General features: G+C 35.6%; 1 protein-coding gene across 4 annotated transcripts in view; it reads left to right on the forward strand.

Annotated features, from left to right (window-relative positions):
* CBLB (Cbl proto-oncogene B) overlaps positions 1-25,291 on the forward strand; it is a 222,857-nt gene that overhangs the window by 140,332 nt on the left and 57,234 nt on the right. For all 4 annotated transcript variants that reach the window (XR_006818015.1, XM_046002091.1, XM_046002092.1 and 1 more), the window contains exons 10-12: positions 2,769-2,972; positions 19,628-19,813; positions 21,442-21,807. Coding sequence is in view for 3 of the 4 variants with exons in the window: in XM_046002091.1 (XP_045858047.1) it covers positions 2,769-2,972; positions 19,628-19,813; positions 21,442-21,807 (756 nt within the window). In the remaining variant the exon portion in view is untranslated. The remainder of the gene's footprint in view (positions 1-2,768; positions 2,973-19,627; positions 19,814-21,441; positions 21,808-25,291) is intronic.

The following is a 25,291-nucleotide window of genomic DNA, read 5'->3' on the forward strand; positions in this document are numbered from 1 at the left end:
ATTGCCCTTTCCCTCTCTCCTTTTCCAGACTCCTCTTGTCAGTTACCTTCTCTCAGAAAATGGATGGCCTAAACTGGAGGTCATCCTTAACAAAAAAAACAAAAAAAAAAAAAAAAAAATGCAGATTGGCCTTGGAGATTCTAAGAGAGGCTTTTGTAGCTGAATACTGTGGCATAAATTTTCCAGGCACTGTGCTAAAAATATAACGACTTTAATGTTTTAGTTCAAGTGGACTAATTTGTAGTTATGGTAATTGTACTTTAGTTAGGTCTTAAAAGATTTTCTATTTTTAGAGAAACATACTAAGACATTTATGGATGAATTTATGTAATGTGTAGCATGTGCTTCAAAATAATCCAAGGGTGGAGGGAGCAAGTGAAGGTATCGATGAAGCCAGATTGGACAGGAATTGATAATTGTTAAAGTTGGATGGTAGGTGCGTACAGATTCATTAGACTTTGCTGTCTGTGCTTCTGCATATGTTTGAAATTTTCTGTAATTTTAAAAAAAATGTATGAATGAATGATGTATCTATTTAGGGCTCAGAGTACTACTTTCTAACCTTTGTGCATTGAAGACACACAGGGAACATCAGCTCTTTCCCATCTTGCTCTTATATATCAGATATTCTATCTTTTTGAAATTATTTTACATAGATCTGTAAGAAAATCCTATCACAGGCACAGAAAATGGATCCCTTTTGACTTTAATAATAAGGGGATTTTATAGAGATGATAACGTATTTCAACTATGCACTTGGCATTTAATGTTCTTGTCATCAAAAGACAGAAAGATTTAGCTTTCCTTAAATATTTACTCCTGTGTTTGGAAATGTTAATGTCCTATAAAAGAATTAAGTCTTAGTTTTATCATCTGTAAAATGATAGAGCAAAATTTTTAAGTCGCCTTGAAGCCCACCAGGTTAAGCATATATAGCAGTAAACATCAAAGGATTTTGTATTAGCCTACCTGTGTTTCTACACTACCTTAGTTTACCTACTTTATTACCCCAACTTTCTTTCCCAAATTATCTAACAGTAGATGAATAAGGAAATGTTGTGTTTTCTTTTCATTGACTAGTGCGAAGAGCATTTGTTTTTCTTTTTTTGACAATGTGTGTGGCAAAGGGAGATGTTCACTTCGTTAGTCAACAAAGTGATTAATTAGAATTGATTGCCTAATCAGGTTAGGTAACCTGAGAACCAATTAATACTTGACAGAAAAACAGAAAAAAAAATTCTTCAGGTTCCAAAATTGCCCAGTCCCCAGTCACATGCTACATAAAAATCCAAATAAATACCAATATCATCTCATCACCGTCATCAGCATGTGTTGGTCTGTTTCTGTATTCTTGAACTTAAATAAGAATGATGTTTGGAAAAGAATAACCCACGGACCACAGGATCTGCTAGATGTGGATGCCCGGCAATTGTCCAGTAAGAAGAGAGCAAAAGTATTACTCCACTGGTGGTCAGAGTGTCAGTGTGGGGCATGCAAATAACTAGTTTCCCCTCATACCAAGTGGGTGGGGCAGTTGAGTTAAGCACTGGATGGTTTCTTTAAGGGTGTTAGCTCTCTTCACATCCCTTGTTTCTTCTCTAAAATGGTGCCAATTCATGTCATTTTTGCCTTAAAATGATTTTTCCTATTTTTTAAATAACACACTACTAAACTCAGGGTAAAATGCAGAAACATCATTCCCTGTCGAGCTCTAGAAGACAGCATTATGGACAGGATGAGGAAACTGTCTTGTTGTATTTCCCTGCCAATTGTGAATTCTTAATTCAGTTAGTTTTGAGAAATGGAATTGGGAGACTTTGAACAAAATCTCCAATAATTACCAATAAACGAGTTTCTGGCGCAGAACAATTAGCATGAATCTTTAGATCCTAGCAGTATCTAGTCTGAAAGCATGATGAGGGGTAAAATTTAATATTTCACCTGGTATGCTATTTCCAAATGAATATGTCAGAATGACAGGCTTCCAGGACAGTTGATGGCTCCTGGATGTCAGTTTGCTTTATTTTTTTTCCCACCAATTATAAATAAAGATTTTTTTAAAAACCTAGGCAATTAAATAGAAATATTTAGCCATAATTATATGCATAGGAAGTTTTCCAGAATGGCTTATTTAATTAATACTAGTACTTTATTTGTAATGAATTTTTATCAAAATGTCCTTTTTTAAATGTATTTTTGTTAAGATTTTATTTATTTATTTATTTATGTGAGAGAGAGAGAGAAAGCAGAGGTAGAGGGAGAAGCAGGCTCCTCACTGAGCAGGGAGCTCAATGTGGAGTCTAATCCCAGGACCCTGGGGATCATGTGAGCCGAAAGCAGACACTCAACAGACTGAGCCACCCAGGTGCCCCCAAATGTCCTTTTATAGAATGTTTAATTAGCACTGGAGCCTTTTGGTAAAGAGAGAAATGATTCAATTTCTAGTTTTCTATAGGAGTCTCAAGTTTTGATACATTACAATTGTAAGTGAACATTCAGGAAAATAAAGCTAGGCTCCTTTTCTTTGGCACATCAAACTTTTTTTTTTTTTTAGAGAAGTTTTTCTTTGAAAATCTGAATCTGAACATTTATCTTATATTTTGTTGGCTCCCTGTTCTACTCTATTACTCCTTCAAGACAGATCTTCCTTCACTCTTGCTGCCTACCCTAAAACCTCTTGTTTGCAGCTTCTTATAGTTGAAGAACATTGGCACTTCACGTTTTATTTGAGTAAAGACTAATCACATTTTGTTATTGTTGTTGTTTAGGAGTCAGACGGACAGGGCTGCCCCTTCTGTCGCTGTGAAATAAAAGGAACGGAGCCCATAATCGTGGACCCCTTTGATCCAAGAGATGAAGGCTCCAGGTGCTGTAGCATCATCGACCCTTTTGGAATGCCCATGCTGGACCTGGATGATGACGATGACCGAGAGGAGTCCCTGATGATGAATCGATTGGCAAATGTTCGAAAGGTAACATGATAAAGCACAGGTTTCATCAGGGTGGTGTAGGGACATGAAAAAGCACTGATGCTGTCACACTTAGGCTGTAACTGTTGATTTGGGCTTAGGAAAGAAAGATGGAAGAATGAAAAGGAAAGTGAGAACCTAGGTAATGTTGACAGGCTGATGAAATCCGAGACAGAAAGAACTAGTATCTACTCCAAGCACTCCTGCTGGATTTAAACTTCAAAATGAAAAATAGTGAGAGCTTTCATATAGAATTAAACATAGTCTAAGACTGGCAAGAACAGATCTGTGAAGAAAAAATTAACAAGAATTAAGAAAACAAAAAATTAAGGCAAAATATAAAAATTGGAAATGATGAAACTGAATAAAAACAATCTTTGTTGAAGTCTAAAGGAAGTATCTGTTTGGGTTATTTTCTTACCAGGAAAGCGAGTCTTCCATTATGTGACTGAGAAGTCACATAAGATTTACCTTCGTGAATTTCTCATAGTGTGCTTTGCTTATCAAAATTACTGACTCAGAAAATTGACTTTGTCAATTTACTGAGAATGGATGCTACTGCCCAGTTGGAGTAGCTGAGCTCACAAAAGGCTAGTTAATGAACTAGAATGCCTACTGAATCATTTACAAGCCAGAAAGATATTGATTAAGAGAGCTGGACTCAGGTATCAGGTTATTCTGTGCACAGAAAGATATATGAAATTTGGATTACACTTAGAAGTTCTGTGTTCTCAAAATCAGAGAAATGGCAATGCATGGTATGAAAGGATCTGCAAATAGAGTGTGAAGGTGCCCCGTCCCAGCCCTCCTCCTGACTCATGGCAGACAGGGCTAATCAATCATGGCTCTCATCCCCGCTGAGGTCACAGCCTTATAGAACCTCCACAGTAATTCATTAGGATTTGGCAGGTGACGTGAAACCTTATTTGCCATCTAGGTGGAATGATAATAACGTGTAATGGCATCAGATCATTTGCATCTGTCTCTGTAGTGGGAAAACCTTTGGTGCAGGAAACAGAGGAGGCATTTATTTGGGTTACTGCTTCTTGAAGATACCAAAATTTATCGCTTGGGTTCCTGTATTTTCTGTATTCGAGTGTTCATGCTCAACAAAGATGTGTATACCCTCGGTATTTTTCCCGAGTGCAGATATGTCACCATCGCCAGCATGGCTACTCTGACATTTTCAGTCCGAGACTATTTCTCCTCTTCAGCTCATTTTTCATAAATGTCATAATTTAACTCCCAGAGAAACTACTCTTGATTCTACCCTTTAATCCTGACAACTTAGTTTTGAAGCATGTGATTCCTTTGACCCAAGAAATGGAAGAAAGGAAGTAGTTGTTTCTCAGTATCTTTTCTATGAGCAAAGCTTTTTTACATACTTTATCCTCTGAATAACTTGCAGAGGTAAATATTCTTCTCATGTTTCAGATAAGGAAGTGAGGTGCGGACTACACATGCCACTTGGCTGTGTTAGTAGGTTGTAGAGACTAGAGTCTAACTTACGTTTTCTGGATAACAATACAGTGATATATCCCAAACCACATGTGTCATTCTCTATCATGCTGAGTCATGAAATGGTTTCTACTAAGTCAGAGTATAGGTTATATGCTTGAACAGTCCTCATACAATATTAATTTTAATTAATAGTGGTAATAAAATAGTAACATTGATGATTTCAGTGACAGGGCACTGTTCTGGGTTCTTAAATCCTTAATCTCATTTGATTATTTCACCAATCCAATGAAGAAGCTAGTGTTACTGTCCTATTTTACCACCATTGAAACTGAGGAAGAAAGGGGTGAAATCGCTTGCCTAAGATCCCAGTGGTACTCCAGAGCAGAACTAATACTTTATTCCAGACCTTCTTAACTTCAAAGCTCCAGTTGTGAGCCATCACCCAGTATGCCTCTTTTGCCCTCTTTGGATCATGTCACATACATTGTACTTGATAGAGTGTAACTATCTATCCTCTGAAGGTCTTTTCAGTTCTATAATATAATGTATATCATGAATAATGACTGACCCCCCCCAATACAATTTTAACCAGAAGTTAAAAATAATTTGATCTGTTGATAAAAACATAAAACTCTAAAAATGTTTATGCCCTATAAAAGTATTACCCACACCTACCTAATGGGTCACCAAAAACCCAAGCACATTCACATAAGACCTACCAATTGATATATGATGACTATTAAAACTGTTTTCCAGTATACTAGCCATATGTGGCTGATTTAAATGTAAATTTAAAATAATTAAAGTTTAATAAAATGTTCCTCAGTCCCCTTGAACATATTTTAAATGCTCAATAGCCGATTGTGTCTAGTGGCTACCATATTGACCTGTACAGATAAAGACCATTTCCTGTAGGCATTATTGATATAATAAAAACATCTATTCTCCAGTAGATAATTCTGTTGAGCAGAGCTTTCTTAGATCATCCCTGTAGGTTCTTACTGGAAGAAGCTAGGTCTTGATGCAAAAGACCTTTCCTTTTAATTTGATAACCTAATGGCCTTAGCTTGGCCTGGATATTTGACAGTGATCTAGGACTGGAATCAGCAAGCTACAGCCCATTATTCTTGGTTTGTTTTTATTGAGCTAAGAATGATTTTACATTTTATACAGCTATATATTTAAATGAGTTTATAAGTACCTACATAATTTCCTTGTTTTTGTTTGTTTGTTTTTTGCATCTTGGCTTAGCTTGCAAAGCCTCAAATATTTACTATCTAGCCCCTTAAAACAGATTGCAAGCCCCAGGTCTAGGACACAGCAAGCATATAAAGAATGTTTCTTGAGTGCATGGATAATAGGGAATGACAGAAAAGTCTTTAAGAAATACCCAGCAGCTCCAGTGGTTCACCTGACCTAGGAGGTAATGTTTCCTAGGTAGGAAAAGGCATTTCACTTTTCTTTACTAAATGGATTTTCTTCTTGCAGTGATTGATGTCAGGGGAGGAGAGCGGGGTCTTAAGAGGAATCCTTTGAAGAACTCTGTCCTTTAACAGCTTGCAGGGAACAGTAGCTGCCCTCCAGGAGTTTAGGGGAAGTTGCCATCTTGGTCTGTTTCCCACTGAATTATGTTGTAGCTCGAGCTCTGCTTCAGCATTCCAAAGGGAGTGACTGGTGACGTAAGATGTGCAGCAGAATGTTCAGGGCGACTCTCATGGGGTCCCCACCTCTTCTCACCCATTCGCAAGACCAGGCATGTTTTGTTCTCCCTGGTACACTGGGAAGCTTTCTGTCAAGGGAGCTGAGGTTTTTACACTGATCTTCTTTTTAGTTTACCAAGAGAAGAATGGTGGTCTCAGACATTCATTTTTCCAGAAGTCCCCCTACAGCAGCTTCGTTGGCAGTCCACGGTGTCATTTCATAAAACGCCACTGAAGATTTCTCTCCTTTCTTCTGGCAGTTGTTAGATATTGGAGAAATTTAAACAACTCGTAATTACTTGTTTTTAAGTTGAAGAGTCGTATTTCAACTAAATGTCTTCATGTGCACTTATCTCCTTCTAGTCAATTAAACAGATTGTAAATTTTATATTTCATAAATTCCTGCCACTTAACTTTCAGTAAAATCTCAATTTTAGTGTAGATGCAAGCATCAGTTTTTTGTAATTGGGAAAAACATTGCTATGATATCATGTTCTCATAGCACTTTATATGTACTTCTGTCTCAGGAGTTAACACGAGATTGTTTTGTTTTATTTAGAGGACCACCTTCTCCATTGGTCTTTTAATTCTTTTTTTTTTTTTTTTTAAGATTTTATTTATTCATTTGACAGCCAGAGATCACAAATAGGCAGAGAGGCAGGCAAAGAGAGAGAGGGGGAAGCAGGCTCTCTGCTTAGCAGAGAGCCTGATGTGGAACTCGATCCCAGGACCCTGGGATCATGACCTGAGCCGAAGGCAAAGGCTTTAACCCACTGAGCCACCCAGGTGCCCCTGGTCTTTTAATTCTTAAGGCTGGTGTCAGTGTCTTCTTCCTTTGTGTTTCCTGGTATGTCAACACACACAGTAAATATTTATTAAATGAAATAGTAAATGGACATGCATGCTCATATGTTCTTTGAAATGAGTGATCTGATCTTACACATCTTTATTCCAAACCGAAGGCTGAATATAAATGTACAAAATATCAAATTATAGATTCTATTCAGTTCTAACAGCTGAGGTTATAACAAATATCACACTGTCATTTTGACACAATAGCTCTTCTACCTGAATCTTCTTCCTATCTGTTTTTTCCTTCTGTTGTCTCATTCACTCATTCACTCACTCATTCATTCGTTTTAAAAATACTTCGTTCTCTCAATTCCCTGAATGACTGTAAGTCATTGTCCAGTGGAATGATTCAGTTTTCTTCTATCTGCTATTTCAAATCACCATCTTTCTCCTGTTTATGAGGAGGGTGACAACTATATTATGAGCTAATTCTTGCCTGTCTTAAACATATTGCATTTTTTAAATTAGTAATGCTTCTATCATAGCATGGAGGACTGAGCTGTTTGTATATTCCTGTTACCATGGTGATATCCTGTAGCTGGAGTTGATAAATAGTTGCATACTGAACATATAGAATATCTTTTATTATTTGTTTTATAAATATCTTAATGCTAATCTTACAGAAGCAAACAGAATGGATAAATCTACACTACAGCATATGGGTTACCATCGTAGAAATAGTCTATTTTATGATTTTAACTAGAAGATGTTTTAGATTTTGCTTGAAATTGTACCACTGTCTGAGTTCTCAAGCTGTCAGAATTTCTAGGATAACTGGATCTGAGTGAGTCCTCAGATGAAGTCTAGGGTGTGATTGGTAAGATCATGTCCTTCTCTCTGACTTCAGTTAGATCAGAACAAAGAAAAGGTGTCCATTGTCAGTCAAAGTTTTGTTTCATTTTGTCAGAGGTTTTAGGAATCTTAACAGTTCCTCAGCAATTATGTTGATAGAACATATTTTTCACCAAATATGTAAAATTACAAACAAAATAAAGATTTGCATTCAAAATGAAAATATTGACAGATTAAACATGTATATGAACTGAGATTAATTCCTTAGGTCTTAAACATTACATTATCTTGAAGCCATATTTAAAATTTTAATGAATGGCCATGTGAAAAGAAATACAAGTGTAATCAGAGATCAAGGGAATTATTCTTTTATCTTTTTTATACATTCTCCTAATGTTGCCAGCATTGGTTAACAGACATGTTACTAATTAAAAACTTCATATATTACCTAACTCTTGCTTTTCCCAATACTAATGTGTGAGGATAGGATCCATGGTATTCCTGATCCCGAGGAAAGAGTTCACGTGCACACATTAGTGTTTGCAGGGAAATGCTGCTATTTTAATGTGACTTAGGTTCCAACCACAGAGCTCAGGTCGACGTGGGAGTAGTAAAGACAAAACTTGCAAGAAAAGTGAAATACAAAAATAACAATAGACATTCAAATATAGGGCATGGTTCTCAACCACAGGCAGATCTACCTCCTGAAGGTATTCAGAAATATGTGAGGACATTCTGATGTTCACAGTGACGGAGGGCTGGGAGAAACCTGTGGCATTTAGTGGCTGAGATACAAGACCTCCAGCAAGCTCCACCCCAGAAGAATTATTCTGCTCATGTGCCAGCAGTCTTCACCTCCCCCATTGGGTGGTGCCGGTAGCCATGGGTGACACTAGACAATCCAAAGTCAACAGGTTCCTTTGCCAATTAACTACATTGTTTACTCATTTTTCTAGAGCCCTCCATGCAAAATAGTAGCTTTTTTTTTTTTTTTTTTTTGTATTCGTGTGGGATTAACCAAGGGAAACACCTTTGTCCAAGGGCTATATGATGTTACAGGTGACTGCAAAGATGTTACAGATTGCTTTAAGATAGCGTGAATAATGAGTAGTTTAGGAGAAGCAAGCCCTTGAATTCATACCTGTACGTCGTTTGAGTCAGCCTCCTTATGGTAGGCTGGAGATGAGATGCTGTGCCTTGCTCTCCTAGCCTTTGCTCTTCTTTTCCTTCCCAGAGATTTACATAGTGCCTGACACACAGTATGCCACTGAGAAGGGGGTTTTTGTTTTGTTTTGTTTTGTTCCGTTTTAACTGAATGATCAGTGGTGACACTGAAGAACAGTGCTCTTAAGGTCCCTGGAGCCCAGCATACTGGGTTTATGTTCTACTTAATAATCGATGTGCCTTGCATTGGTTAGTTAACTCCCTGTGCCTCAGTGACCTTGTCTGTGAAACCCTACTGAGAGTAAATGAGTTAATACAATGTAGAGCTTTTATAACAGAGTTGGTATGTAATAAATGTTAAGTATTAGTTGTAATTAATACTATTTTGTAGATAGTAATTTAAGAGGAGATACTGCTGTGCTTCTGAGAAATATCAGTATTTTTGAGATGTCTATGGAAAGTTTTTTTTTTCTTTCAGATACTGTTAGCTATCGTCATTTAGAAAGAACTGGACACCAAAACTGTGTGGTTTGGCAAGCGGTTGGTTGTGTTTCTTTGCTATGTTAATATCTACATAGTTTTAATTTCATGACATGGCTACAGTCAAATAATTTATCATAAAATCATCCTTTAGGTTTAAAACTCAAAGAAAATGCTAAGTTGCCAATATGTCAGCTGAAGTGCTATTTTAAATACTAAATAATTTAGATAAGCTTACAACAGTCTTGTTTTTCACATAGGCAAATTGAAATAATTGAGTAGTCTCTAAAGTACAGTGAAGAGCTACAGTAACTAAATAGTAATTGTTTGTTGTTCAAACCAGCTATACCTGGTATTTTGCGAACCAGTACGGGTTTCACATGAAGGCGTTTTTCAGTGACTGAAGTTTATTCCTTTAATCCCCAGAATGTTCTTGTTTCCCAGACATTTTTATGGAAATATTTCTGAATTATATGTCACCCTTCCTGACTTTTCAAAATTGGTTATGCAGCTGAGTGAATCAAAGGGCATAAGAAGCCACTACAATCAGTCTGACGTACTTCTTGAAGCTTACATTTGCTATGAGACTTCAGGGGAGGTTTCTCGAAGAGAGAGCAGCCATACATTTAAATTAACATCACATATAATATTTGGATCAGGATGTAAGAATCATATAGACGTTTAAAGTAAAATATACACTTCAAAGAAATTTCAGGGCTGTAGATGCTGGTCACAAGCCAGGGGATTAGGTCCTCCTAAGGTACTTCAGGGGGAAGGAGTGTAGCTCAGTGTAGTTAACAGTGTTTAACGTTTTAATGGAGCAGTGTCTCTGGGGTTATTCCACTTGTGAGGCTATTGCACCTTTAAAGTGCAATTTTATCCACCAGCTTCCTGTCAAACCTTAGGGAAGGCAACTCTTCGTCCACTCAGTAGCTCCTCAAGGTTAAGTTTCTAACCCTTTACCTGTTCTTCCCTGCTTCTAATTTGTAAAATCTGAAAATTTCTGCAAGTTGTTAGTGGAATGTAAATAGTAATAATAATTTAAAATATTGCACCTCGTTTTATACACAAATATGCATATGCTTAGTGAGGTAACAAGGTGCCTTACATTATGTTCTACTAGGAAAAAATGGAGCAGAAATTTTCCCCCCCTTTAGAGGATGTTGTTTAGGGCAAGGGGGGCGGGGGGCTTGTTGTTTTTTTGTTTGTTTTGTTTCATTTCTATTTAAGACTTTAAGAGTGGTTTTAGATTCACAGCAAAAGTGAGGGGAACGTACAGATTTCTCACATACTCCCACCTCCATCCCCATCCATGTGTAGTAGCTTTCCCCATGATCAACTTTAACCATCAGAGGGGCACATTTGTTACAACTGATGAACCTACATTGATACATGATTACCACCCAGAGTCCATGGTTTCCATTAGGATTCACTTTTGGCTCTGGGTTTGGAGAAATGTATAATGACATGTATCCACTAAAATAGTATCATGCAGATTATTTTCACTGCCCTAAAAATCCTCTGTGCTCCACTTTTTCTAGAATGTCATATAGTTGGAATCATATACTACATACCTTCTCAGATTGGTTTCTTTCACGGCGTGATACGCATTTAGAGTAGGTTTAGTTTTCTAAGATCACCAAAGTGTCTTCCAAAGTGGCTGTATCGTTTTATATTCACACCAGCAATGAGTTCCTGTTGCTCCACATCCTCTCCAGCATTTAGTTTTGTCAGTGTTCTTCATTTGGGCCATGGAAGAAGTGTGTAGTGGTATCTCATTGTTGTAATTTACATTTCCCTGATGGTATATGATGAGGAGCAGCATCTTTTCATATTTGCTTATTTGGTATTAGTATATCTTTTGCAAAGTATCTGTGAGGGTATTTGGCCCATTTTTAATTCAGTCATTTTCTTATTGTTGGGTTTTAATAGTTTTTTGTGTATTTGGGATAGCAGTCCTTTATGGATGTGTCTTTTCCCCAATTGTAACTTGTCTTTTTATTCTCTTGATGGTTTCGTTTACATAGCAGAAATTTTTAATTTTAGTGATGTCTAACTTAACCACTTATTTCTCTCATGGATCATGCCTTTGGTGTTGTATCCAAAAAGTGATCACCAAACCCAAGGTTGTCTTTATTTCTCTATTTATCTTCTAGGGATTTTATTAACTGTTGTGAAGATACAAAGTCTGTGTCCAAAAAAAAAAAAAAATTTTTTTTTTTTTTGCATGTGGATGTCCACTTGATTCAGCACCATTTGTTGAAAAGACTGTCTGCTTCACTGTATTACCTTTGCTCTTTTGTCACAGATTAGTTGACTCTTTATATGAGTCTGTTTCTGGACTCTTCATTATGGTTCATTGAAATATTTGGCTATTCTTTTGACAATTCTACAGAGCCTTGATTACTGTAGCCTTATAGTAGATGTTGAGGTCAGGTAGTGTCAGTCCTCCAACTTTGTTCTTCAATATCATGTTGGTTTATTTGTGGTCTTTTGTCTTGGTACAAACTTTAGAAGTTTGATGATACAAACAAAATAACTTGCCAGGATTTTGATTGGAATTGCATTGAATCTGTAAATCAAATTGGGAGGACTTTTTTACTCTCAGTTTCTCCCAAATTTCCTACATATTAAAGCTTCTGGAAGTGGGACTGTGGATAAGCAGGGCATGATTATATTGCTTTTACATCACATTCCTCATGTAAGTTTTTTTATTATCTAAAGACAGTGGTACAGGTATTCCAAAATAGATAACATAAGTCATACTTGCATATGGATCAGTGCATGTGTGTGTGAAAAATATTTTTGTAATGGATACCTTCAGAAAAATATTCAGTATAGGCTGTTCTTTAAAAGACTCTAGGTTTTATGTTCACAAATTAACATGAGAAAAGAATCAAGAGGATAGTTAGCAGCAAGGAAACTATACTTAAAATGTTATATTTTAATGATAAAAGTTTTCTTAGTGTCCTTCATTAATTTTTCTTCATTTAGAGAAAAATGTTGACCTTCTAAGAGTCCTTCTCATCATCCTTATAATACGTGGATCTACCTTGTTCAGATATGAAAATTCATTAAGTAAAAATCTTGTTAGAAATATTATAAAATTGACTTTGATTATCTCTGGGATTGTCAGTACTCTCATCTTATTAGTAATTGGAGAGGTTTTCTCTTGTCCTATTTTTAATAATAGCCTGGCTGGGTTTGAGGTTTCTTACCAAATGTTTTGCCATTTCCATAATAATGGATCTTATTAAAGGTTTTATAAAGTTGCCTTTTAAAAAGGTATGGATAAAATGAAGAGTGACTAAAATAGAATGAATTCCTGATTATTATTGGTAATTGCTGAGTGTGCTGAGATGGGCTTTTGACTACTTTACTTCTTGGGCCTTGTCTCTCAGGATTTTCTGTTAAAATTGCAAATTTGGATTTCCCTATTCATTACGGTGGTCATTAGCATCCTTATTCTGAGTGCTAAAGAATTCTGTAAAGTTTGTCAGAGAAATAAAGAATAGTATTTATTCATTTCAGGAAGCAAAGGGCTAGGAAGAATTGGTAAGTATATAGACATAAAAGAATCAGATGTGGTCTTCAAATTTCTAGAGCACCAGGATTCCAATTTGTTAAAGACATACTCATCACTACCAGTATTTAAGAACTTAAGAGAAATTGTTAAATGACTATGCTGGTATGATGGTAATACAGGCAGGAGTTAAGGTACTCGGCTTTTGCATTTTGAAAGGAGCTGAAATGAAGAAAGATAATTTATTCTAAAGTTCTGAAAGCAAGTGTAATAGTAGAAAACAGTGAGAATTACCCAAAATCAAGATAAAAGAATGAAATTATAAAAATCAACCATTCTGTAATGTGAAAATGTGGTTCCATCTCCCCAACTCTTGTAGTTGCATTTATGTGAATGGTTGTTTTATATGGTGCAATAAATTCTGTACAGTTAATTCCATGTCTGTACCCTCTTCCTATTCTTAACTCATTTTTCCATAGCTTTCCATTTCTTTATCCTAACTTAATAGAATAGGCAGATAAAGATGGAGTGACCAAGGAAGGACTCCATTTAAGGAAGTGGCAGAATGGACAAGATCTTTTAAAGTATCCCTTGATTACTGTGCCTTCTTATTACACTAATTAGATTTTATTTATTCATTAAGAGATTAAAACCAGAAGAACAGAGGTAAAGTCTCTACAATAAGATAATGAAAATAAATTAAATATAATTTAAATATAATATAATAATATATTATTATATATAATACATATTATATGTATATATAATAATATAATATAATATAATAAATATTAAATAAAATATTTAAATATAAAAAATAATTTTAAAATAAAATACAATTTACAACAATTGTAACATTAATCGAGGTTCACTATCCTAATAAATAAAGAGCTCATTCCAATAAGGGGTACCTAAAATAATATAGATAATGAGACAAAGAACATACAAAGCCAGTAAGCTAAAGAAGAAATGCACAGGGGAAAAAAAAATGCATTATTTCTAACTATTAAAGCAGTACAAAGTGAAACATCAACATATGCCACTGAAATGCCAGTCAACTATCAAAGTAAACAAGTTCAAAACTAAAAATACTTTATGCTTTTGAGGTTTGTGCAGTGGTAACCATCAAACATAAGTGGTAGAAGATTAAATTGTTTTTAACATCTGGACAGCAAAGGATCTTATGCATATTCATGAACTTTTACCTAGTTTAGTTATGAGCCTGTTATCCTATGCTCAAAACATTCTGTGATTCTGCCCTTAAAAATTAAAATGCATGTCAACTATAGTCAAATAAAAAGTATTTTTTAATTAAATAAAGTCAAAGTCTCAACAAAAAAATTAAAATATGTATGACCAAAGACTTCATGCTATCACCTTATAATGGAAAAAAATTGAGAATAACCCAAGTTTTCATGGCAGGAAATAATTATATAAATGTTGATATATCCATATAATTCATCCTTTAAAATTATATTCATGAAGAATGTTTAATGGCAGTTAGAATTCTTTTGCTATAATACTGTTAGCCAATATAGTGTACATTAAAAATGTATATGTGTGATTAAGAAAGGTCACCATTGACTATGTGTACATGTCCTCAAAACCTCTTTATATATTTTCCTATAATTCCAAATTTTATGCAGTGAATTATGTTCTTTAAAATGAGAGGGAAAAAAGTGGAATGGTAAAAATGTAGTTGTGAAGACAAAGGAGATGAGCACCAAAATCAATACAACTTATTTATTATGGTGAACAGTTTGACAGCACCCATACCCCCCCTCAAACTGTTAACCTCCTCTTTACTACTTCTGCTCTTATTATTTATTTCTATATTTAAGATGCTTTCCAGATCAAGATGAAAAAAATAAAAATGCTTGTTAAATTCTAGAAGCTGTGTTAATGATCAGAATTCATAACAGCAAATAATCCAAGTGACATTTTTGACTTTGGAATGCATTGTAAGACTTTAATTATTTGTTTAGGTATTTGTTTAGGCCTGAGAGTAAGAGGAATTGTCTAGGACAAAATAAGAAATAAGGGTGGGAACCTTTTGTTTAAGGATATCTCTAATAGAATTATCTTTTGGTAGTGAAGTTGAGCAAACTTTGATTGGAACTTTGGAGATGTAATAGATGGTATTTTATCAGTTCTATATCAAAAGAGTCAACACTCCTAATTATATCATCCAAATAAAAATCAAATGTTTTGTAGCAGCTTTTAGTTCATATTTCATTTAATTTTATTAGCCCATAAGGCCTCCATGAAATGGATTAACCTTTTTGAAATCCACAGGTGGATATTAACATGGGGGTGATTTGTGCAAGACTGCATGGCATTTTAAAGTTCTAGCTGCAATTCAAACATTACATATGGAAAATATACGTGGAGGAAGTCAGATTACATGTCTAATTTTATGGTCATTGTTTTTGATAATCAGTTGGCTTTAGGACTTCAGTTTGACAGTTAGCCACACTTGAAATTCACATATTCCAATCAAGTGTATCCCGAGCCACGAAAATACCTCATTGTTACTATTCAGGGTTAAATAAACATTTTCCTACTCTTCTACTCAAGGAGTTTTACATACATGTGCTAAAGCTGCGTTTCTATACAGAATGATTGTGAGGACTGTTGACACATCAGTAAGAGGTGTGTCAGTTAGCACAGTTCAGTCTTAGAATTGAAACCCAAGCCAGAGAATGAGTTCCAGGCTTGTTGTTTGTTGTTGCCGTTTCCCCCCACAACTCCCTTTATCACACATCAGAAGTAGAGAACAGTAAATGGCCCGAGTGATCTTGGGATGCAAATTAGACCTGTGGGAGAAGACACAGGAGGAAGAGCTGAGGGAAATGTCTGACTGTAGAATCTATCTGGAAAAGAATAAAAATCGGACGACTGAAGGTGACTGGCCACATGCCTGTGTCACACCTCAGCCTTAGAGTCATTTGTCCTTCCTACCTACAAGGGGAAATTCTGATACTGTGGAATCACAGTCCTTTAAAAGACTGTTAAATATTCAAATATTATATACTGACAGGGTGTAGTTTAAAGGAGAAATAATTTTAGATCTACATTAGATCAATCTATTTGCTTCTCTTTATTTTCAGAAGGGGAAAAGGGGCCAATTTCTATTCTCATTGAGTTGATAAGTTTTGATGTCATGAATTTTTAATGTCTCATCGAAGAATTTAATTATGAGCTGGGGTGTGAAGCATTGTGTTTGGTGTCTTTTCTCCTTAGACTATCAAATAAGGAAAATGGTGATTATCCAAATAAATTAAAAGTGGCCATTTATGTAACCATCTACTAAAACTGCCTACTAAGAATGTTTACAGATGTTCATAGTTAGCATTGAATTTTGCCAGCAATCAAAGTTAATGCAGAGTTTCAGTACTCTTTTTTTTTTTAAAGATTTTATTTATTTATTTGACAGAGAGAAACACAGCAAGAGAAAGAACATAAACTGTGAGAGTGGGAGAGGGAGAAGCAGGCTTCCCGCTGAGTAGAGAACCAGATGCAGGGCTCCATCCCAGGATGCTGGGATCATGACCTGAGCCGAAAGCAAAACTTAACAACTGAACCAACTAGGCATCCCACAATACTCTTAATTACAGAACTGTTCATAGAGTGAAAGGTTCAGCAAATAATAATGCATTATTAATCTAAAAGGCATTGTTAAATTATCTACTCTTACATGGGGATTTTACTATAATTCAGGAGAACTCAGGAAAATAAATACATTATGGTAAATTTAGTCCACATAATCAATAATGATGAAATGTTCTTTTTTTCTTCACTTATAAATATATCTTCCATAAAATCCTTCTAAGTCAACTTACAGATATTGTAATGCTTCAAAAGGAGTTAGTTTTTCAGGAGGATGCTACATAATCACCTTGAAACCGCAGTATGAATTGTGCTTAAGCGAAGTCTGCTTCTAGTTATACTCACAAAGCTGTTCAGAGTGTGGTTTTGGGAGGTATCTAGAAGTTCAAGGTTATTGCTGCACCACACACATGGGTTTGGATGTCTCTCCTGAGGATTTTCAGTATACCCTTTCAAGAACTAACTGTTCATTCATTTCACATCAAATCCAACTCTTTATTTAAACATATTAGGAATTTGGTAACTTTAAATATTAATAGTTAAAGCAAAAGTCAAGGTCTAATAGTGATGGTGGGCTGTCAGCTATGTCAGAATTCTCTTTTTCAGGTAATGAAGGAAGCAGGAAGAGAGTTGTGGAAGAAAAGTGCTCAGAGGGACAGAGGTTTTATTCAGCAGTCTGCTTTGTGTGCACCTAGCCCTGAAAACTTTCTCTGCTAACAACTGAATGGATAAAGTGTTATATATTCACACACACACACAGTGTTAAAAATCTTTGTTGTTGATCTTTGTTGATCTCTGTGTGTGTGTGTGTGTGTGTGTGTGTGTGTGTGTGTAGTTTGGAATAGCAACCGTGGATAGTTTTGCTTCTTGAGTCTGTTTTGTAGAGCACAATAACCAGATCAACAAAGATCAACAAAGCATTTTTATCGGGTGATACTTTACTAATTCTCAGAGAATGTTATTTATCCTAATGGGAATGGTGGAGAATTAGATATTCTGAGATATCTCCTTATCTAAAATACCATGATACTGTGACGCATATAGTTTATATCAGGATTTCTTTCTCTTATGTGTATGTTCATTTTTATTCCAAAAGGTTCAGATTCCTGGCCATGTGAGGCTCCATGGCTTGTTGGGTAGAATCGTTATTTTATTACGAATCACTGACTGTGTTAAAATCAGTTTGTTATGACTATAGAGTTTCTACTTTTTCTCTTCTAATTTAATAACAATTGAGTTTGGTTTTTTGGTTTATTTGTTTGTTTTTGCCTTATCACAGAGTGAGAAATATAAAAAAGATTCATGGAAGTACTAAGGGAAGAAAAGGTTCTTAAAATTGTCATGTGAAATTATGGGTAAATTTGTTGACCTATTTTATTAGTTGGCACTCTTGAGAGAACAAAGAATTGGCAGTTTAGCAATGTCATGACAACATTCAGGCATATCTGAGGTATAGTCTAGATGATTTTGTGTAGCCACTCAAATTTATTTTTAAGAAGCCTCAGGGTGCCTCGTGGCTCAGTCTGTTAAGCATCTGTCTCTTGGTTTTGGCTCAGGTCATGATCTCATGGGTCCTGAGATGGAGCCCTATGTTGACCTCCCTATTCAGCAGAGAGTGGGTTTGAAGTTTCTCTCCCTGTGCCTTGCCCCCTCCCAAGAGATAAACAAATCTGTTTAAAAAAAAAAAAAAAAAGCCTTTACAGTAGGGACCATAACTCCCCACTCCTTAAGTGTGGTCTGAATTCCTTGCAGAGAGTATAGAATGGATGGGGGAAGAAAAAAGGAGTAACTTGACAGGGAAGAAACCTTGACAAATAGTACCTTAGCCATGTAATCAAGGTCAGCATCAACAACGATGAATCTTATTGGTGGTGTGTCCCTTGATATGATGTGGTTAATATATTACTTCACTTTCGTCTTCTTCCAAAGCCCCATAGCCCTAGTCTCATCTTGAGGAAAACACCAAACAGACCACAATTTTAGTTAATTAGAAAAAACTTTACACAATGTAGCTAAGTGTGGTATGAACACAAATCTATCATCCCCTCTCAGATAAAGACAGAATGTCCAAATCTTTGTCACTGTTGCTACAGCTCAAATTAAATCGTCAATTGTCGGTATTGGCTGCTCTTAAAAAGGGGAAGGAATGTTGGGAGAAAAATGGTTAACAACAAGCCTAACATTCTAAAAATACTAGCATTAGGAAACAGATGACTTTCAAAGCATAGTAGGTATAAAAATAAAACCTAGATCTCCAAAGAGCTAGTAACTCAGCCTTGAAAAGGAAACTGCCTGATATTTCATAGCAGAATATTGTTTACTTTGGTAAGGCTATTTGATTAATTGGTATGGTTTTTGTGTGAAATCATAATCAGGTTGTGTCACATTAAAAGGAAAATTCCAAAATGAAAGAAGGTTACATATGTACAAATCAAAGTACTTGTTACTGGCTTTTTGATGCCATTTTATCTAGAAGACAAAGGAGAAAACCTTTAGTAACAAAGAAAAACATTTCACTTGAGGATTTCTTTTCCATGTGAAGTCCTGGGGAAAAAACAATTGGGCTGTTTTTATTTTACATACACATTTTTATTTTTTAGACCCTGTCGGATTTAATTGGTTTGTAGGAAAGTAGGCCATGCAGTGGATACTTTGTATGGAGCAAAATGACTTCTAAGTTCTAGAATATACTATACATCAAAGATTTAAGAAAATCCTATAGTACAGAAACCAAGAGCAATGTGCATTACTGCATTGTGTATTTCTGGCTTCCTCATAAAATGTGGATGGCTTTTTGCAGGAAATGTTTCCATTTGATTGTTTTTAAACTATAGTTTTACTCTTCTTTTTTCCTAGGTCTTGTCTGCAGTATGTAAGAGAAATTTACCCATTTATTCTTTACATAATACTGCCCTTGAGGAACAGTGTGCACGCTTTCCATCTATTAATCAGAGTAAACTGAGTTTAACAGATGTTCAATGGCAGACACCTTCTCAAACCAAATGTCTTCCTTAAGAACTGAAAGGCATACACTTTAGACATCAAATCAACGTCATCTTTCTCCTTCTCTGTTCTAGTGCACTGACAGGCAAAATTCCCCAGTCACGTCACCAGGATCCTCTCCCCTTGCACAGAGAAGAAAGCCACATCCAGATCCTCTCCAGATCCCTCATCTAAGCCTGCCACCAGTGCCTCCTCGCCTCGATCTAATCCAGAAAGGCATAGTTCGGTCTCCCTGTGGCAGCCCAACTGGTTCACCAAAGGTAAACAGATTTTATTAGAAACACAGATAATTTAAGTGATACTTATTGATTGCTCAGGTTCCTCTGAATTCTATTCCTTGAATTTCTTGTGCTCTCAGTTTATGAAGAACTTTGATATGTTTCTCATTTTGTTTATGGTAAGCCTACTAGCATATTTTTGCTTTATTACTGTAAAAGTTACATAATTATTCAGAGAGAACATGTCTACAATATCTACCTGATTTGCAAAAATGCATAGAAGAGTAAACATACTTATTCTGTAAAATGGATTTAAAAAGTCATTATAAGTATTAAAACAAATTGCATCCCCTTATTGAATGATACTTTACACTCATTTTCACCATGTCATGACAAGAAAAAATGTAATGGGGGTATATTTGCATAAGGGCTTACGATGTGATAAAGTATCAGCCATATCTCAAGGTGACTCAGAAGAAGGAGCTATTTGTATAGTACTTTTTATACCCGAAGGAATTAATTACAAAGAATTACAATATTTGCAAAGTAATTACTTTACTCTTTAATTTCAAAGACAGAATTCTAACTATGTAAATCTAAGCCTATAGTTTGTTTTAGTTTTATGAGAACTTTTTTCCCCCAAATTTGATAAGGGCTTATTTTGCTTTATTAAATATAAGACTTAAAAAGTTAATTCCATTTGGTGATATGCTTTAGAGTCTAAAATGAATCAGAAGCACAATATTTTAGTAGTAGTTGATCTTGATTACAGTTAACTTGGTTTTAAGATTAGATTAAGACTTTGTAGGATGGTATTTAGTTACAATTATGTAAACGTACAGCACATTCCTTTTTTCTATAGTATTTTCTACCCATAAAAGCACAAACTCATTCATCAGATGAACCGTGTATCTAAAAACAAAACCATAAAAGTCACCTAGATTCAGTTCAGGTACATGTACCTTCATAGTTCCAGATGGGATTTAGATTGATTTTTTTCATTTTAAGGATCCATAAAAATTCAGATAAGTTCTACAAATAATGCTGCTCTATTATTTGTGATTTTCCACTCTTCTGGTAATAACTGGTAAAATAGGATCAAAGCAGATTTGCCCCTTAGCAGTTGCTTTATGTTGCAGTAGCAAATATGAAAATGGCTGAACCAACTCTTTCATTCTTTCGGAGATATTACAAATCAAGCTGCTCTTTCAAAAGCAAAACAACAACTTTGATAGTTTTCTCTCTCTCCTTAATTGTGTAAAGGTGCAAATAAATTAATGATTAAATATTATTTTCAGTCAGTCAAAATCATCACATAATTTTGATACTCTGCTACTTTTTCCTGTAGAGTCTTTACAGTCCTTAACACTTTATGCTTAGTTTATGTATTCATTTTCATTCTTTTATGTTTAGTATAGTCCTTAACATTTTATTTTAAGTTTATGTATTCATTTTCTACAAAAAATTCTAATGAGATATATAAGCTTTTCACTAATTTTTAAAAATGTAATAAATTGATGATAAAAAGAAACATTAAAAGGTGACACAGGAATCTGCTAAAATTCCGTTATGGCTTAGAAAACAAAAGTGATAATAGACTAGTCTGGAAATCACTTTTCAGTGTGTGGTACAACTTCTAATTTATTTATTTTTCTGTTGTATCTCTTCAGTCTTCTCCTTGCATGGTGAGAAAACAAGATAAACCACTCCCGGCACCACCTCCTCCCTTAAGAGATCCTCCTCCCCCTCCACCTGAGAGACCTCCCCCCATCCCACCTGACAATAGACTGAGTCGTCACTTCCATCATGTGGAAAGTGTGCCTTCCCGAGACCAACCAATGCCTCTTGAAGCCTGGTGCCCCCGGGATGTGTTTGGAACTAATCAGTCAGTGGGATGTCGACTCTTAGGGGATGGCTCTCCAAAGCCCGGAATCACAGCAAGTTCAAATGTAAATGGAAGGCACAGTAGAATGGGCTCTGACCCCGTGCTTATGCGGAAACACAGACGCCATGATTTGCCTTTAGAAGGAGCCAAGGTAAGAAATAAGCAAAGCAGAAGCTAAACAGTCTTCTCAAACTCTACTGATAGGAGGTAGTAAAGTACTATAAAGGGTTGGGCAGTGGTTTGTTTTTTGGTTGTTGTTGTTTATTTATGTATTTATTTATTTATTTATTTATTGCCTGGTGCGGCACTTCCCTGAAGACCTTTAATTATCTCCAAGTTATAAATAATCAGAAGCGCATTAAAACTTAAAAGAAGTCAGGAAGACGGTTCTAAGTAATAATTTAATTTTAATGTGAAGACACTAGACAGTTTGTGGGAGATATATTTCACCTTCCCTTATTTCATCTGCCAAAACTTTTTCCTATTAATAACTTGTTGATGGGAGAATCAGCACTGTTTCTTTTTTTTTTTTTTTAAACTCACCTGATCCTATCTAATCTGAAAAAAAGTTGACTATAGCATATCATAAATCGGCCACTGGAATTGTGGCTAAGGACAGTCACTGCGTGCATCCAGGTAAAATGAACTTCTCCCAGACATAAAGACACCACTTCCAGGTCCATCTTACAAAGCAAACACTTTCTCCATAAAACTGAAAAAGATGGCACGTGTGTTGAGCTCTGACTTGAAAGATATCAATCACTATCATTTATAGATCCAGGAAAGAATTTTAGCTTGCAGGGAACCAAAGAGGCAGCAGCAAAAATCACTGAGTTTAGAATTCTTGGTAGGCCCTTGGCAAAGTTGTACTCTAATATTTTCTAGTATTTGCTTCCATGATATTTTTGGCTCTGAGGTCAGATGGTTGTCCTCTTCCCTCTGCTGAAGGAGGCTTTGCCTCCTTTGAAGACTGTAATATTAAAGTGATGCCTCTCTATTGATCTTTAATTGTTATTTTAGAAGAGTAATCAATTCTTTCAAAGTAATGGTTTGTAGTTGATGAGTTCAGCGTATATTCAAGAAGAAATGTGAATTACGACATGTATTCAACTTCTGTGTGTCTGTGTCTGTGGGGGGGGGGCTGTGCATATGTGCGCACATGTGCTCATATGTCAAGGTTAAGTGATAATGAAAACTTTGTATAATAATATTTAACTTCAAAGATTCGAGGGTAGGATATGAAGAGTCAAAATATCTAGTGTGGCATTCAAAACAAAGGAGAGGAGCGGTGGGAATTTGCCATGACTCATTGCCATGACTCACCTCAGTACCTTCATTCAGTATTTTAAATATAAAGATCTCTGAAGGTTTCCCCCAAGGTCATCTAAACATGTAAATGGAAGAAAAAGTACTTACGAAAGCATTTTTTAATGTTTTCTGAAAATGGAGTGCTTATCATCTTCAATTGTATATTTCTACAACCTAGAGCCTGCAATGGAAGGATCTGCTGGTTTTTATTTCTTTTCTGGGGTTATTTTCTTTCTTTTTTTCCTTTAGCCTCTATTATTTTTTTTTTAAGATTTTATTTATTTATTTGACAGAGATCACAAGTAGGCAGAGAGGCAGGCAGAGTGAGAGAGGAAGGGAGACAAGCTCCCCGCTGAGCAGAGAACCCAATGCGGGGCCCAATCCCAGGACCCTGAGACCATGACCCGAGCCAAAGGCAAAGGCTTAACCCACTGAGCCACCCAGATGCCCCTAGCCTTTATTATTTTTCATTCATACCTGATCATACTTGTCTTGAGATGAGTGTTGGAATGAGCTCTGCCATGAATTGATTGGTTACATTTCACTACATACTACAATTTATTTTGTAATGGCTTTTGGATGGATTTTGAATGGAGTTTGGATGGATTTTGGAAATACTTATATAATTATTTTAGCCAATTCATTGAAGACATCTTATTTCCAGGTCCTTTTACATAATATGTTATGCAGTTGTAGCACTAATATAAACCTGCCCGTTTAAGCCCTAGAATATACTGGCTATTAATTTTTGTATGGAAGGTTACCATTTTTTAAATAGGTGTTACAATTTCAGAGGCTATAGGCATGAACTTTTATTATGTTCATTGCAGGTATGAAATATTAATAGTGACTTCAGTTTTAAAGATTCCTTTAAATGTTTTCTATGTGAATGTTCATGTCCTAATCATTGATACATATTAATGTCCCAGAGAACATTGAGTAAATTGCTCAATATCTCTTAGTTAAAGCTGAATTTTAATCTTGTTTAGTTCTGGCTAAATATCCTCATTAAGATTCTTTAAGGTTTAATCTCATATGTTGTGTATATTAATAATGCAATATTTATATTCTCAAAGTAAACTTCACGTTATAATCAGACATAAAGTTTTAACCAAAATTAGATGTCTAAGATTTATGGTTTCAATCTAGTTATTCAACTTCTATGGTGGATTATAAAGAAGGATCTACATATAGTTAATGTAATCAAGAGTGTAAAAGTGATGTCTCCTCTTTTTCTCTTTTATTATCTTTATGAAGGAACTTCAGTAGACCACAAGGTACATCATAATTTACATACAGTAAAAAAAGCCTAACTCCTCTTCCCATTTCTCTGTTGGGAAACCTAAGAGGCTGGCTTCAGCTAACATCTGACAGAAGACTGAGTCCATCTGGGATCTTGGGGTTCTCAGTTTCTGTGATCCTGCTTTAGAGTTTGCTTCTCACCTTACATCTTTATAGTTCCTCCATCCAAACTGGTTAAATTTCACATTTGTTAAGTGCTTTCTAGATGTAAGACCCTCCTGGTGTCTAGGATAACTGGAATCCCAGTGTTCTCTTCCCTTTCAAACTTAACAAAAAGTTTTTATAGCAGAGAACTCCTTCAGGAAGAAGGAAAGCTGACAAGGATAAGGTAAACCTAGTAGCTGAATTTTAACAGGGCTAACCATCTTATCAACAGAGATGAACCAGGCTCTGGAATCTGAACTGAGTCTTGTAAATGGGATTGACTCCTTAATTTCTCTTTCTTCTGTCTTGTTGGTGGTGTAAAGAAATGCAACTGATTCCTGTGCATTGATTTTATATCCTGACACTTTACTGAATTCCTGTATGAGTTCTAGCAGATTTGGAGTGGAGTCTTGGGTTTTCCACATATAGTATCATATCATCTGCGAAGTGTGTCAAACTGTCATAGTTTGACGACTTCTTTGCCGATTTGGATGCCTTTCATTTCTTTTTGTTGTCCGCTGAGGCTAGGACTTCTAGTACTATGTTGAATTGCAGCAGTGATAGTGGACATCCCTGCCGTGTTCCTGACCTTAGCAGAAAAAAGCTCTCAGTGTTTCTCCAATGAGAAGGATATTTGCAGTGGGTTTTTCATAGATGGCTTTGATGATATTGAGGTATATACCCTCTATCCCTACACTTTGGAGAGTTTTGATCAGGAAGGGATGCTGTACTTTGTCAAATGCTTTTTCAGCATCGATTGAGAGTATCATATGGTTCTTGTTCTTTCTTTTATTAATGTATTGTATCACATTGATTGATTTGTGGATGTTGAACCGACCTTGCAGCCCTGGAATGAATCCCACTTGGTTGTGGCAAATAAT

The sequence above is a fragment of the Meles meles genome, chromosome 4, assembly GCF_922984935.1.
Source record: "Meles meles chromosome 4, mMelMel3.1 paternal haplotype, whole genome shotgun sequence".
Lineage (NCBI taxonomy): Eukaryota > Metazoa > Chordata > Mammalia > Carnivora > Mustelidae > Meles > Meles meles.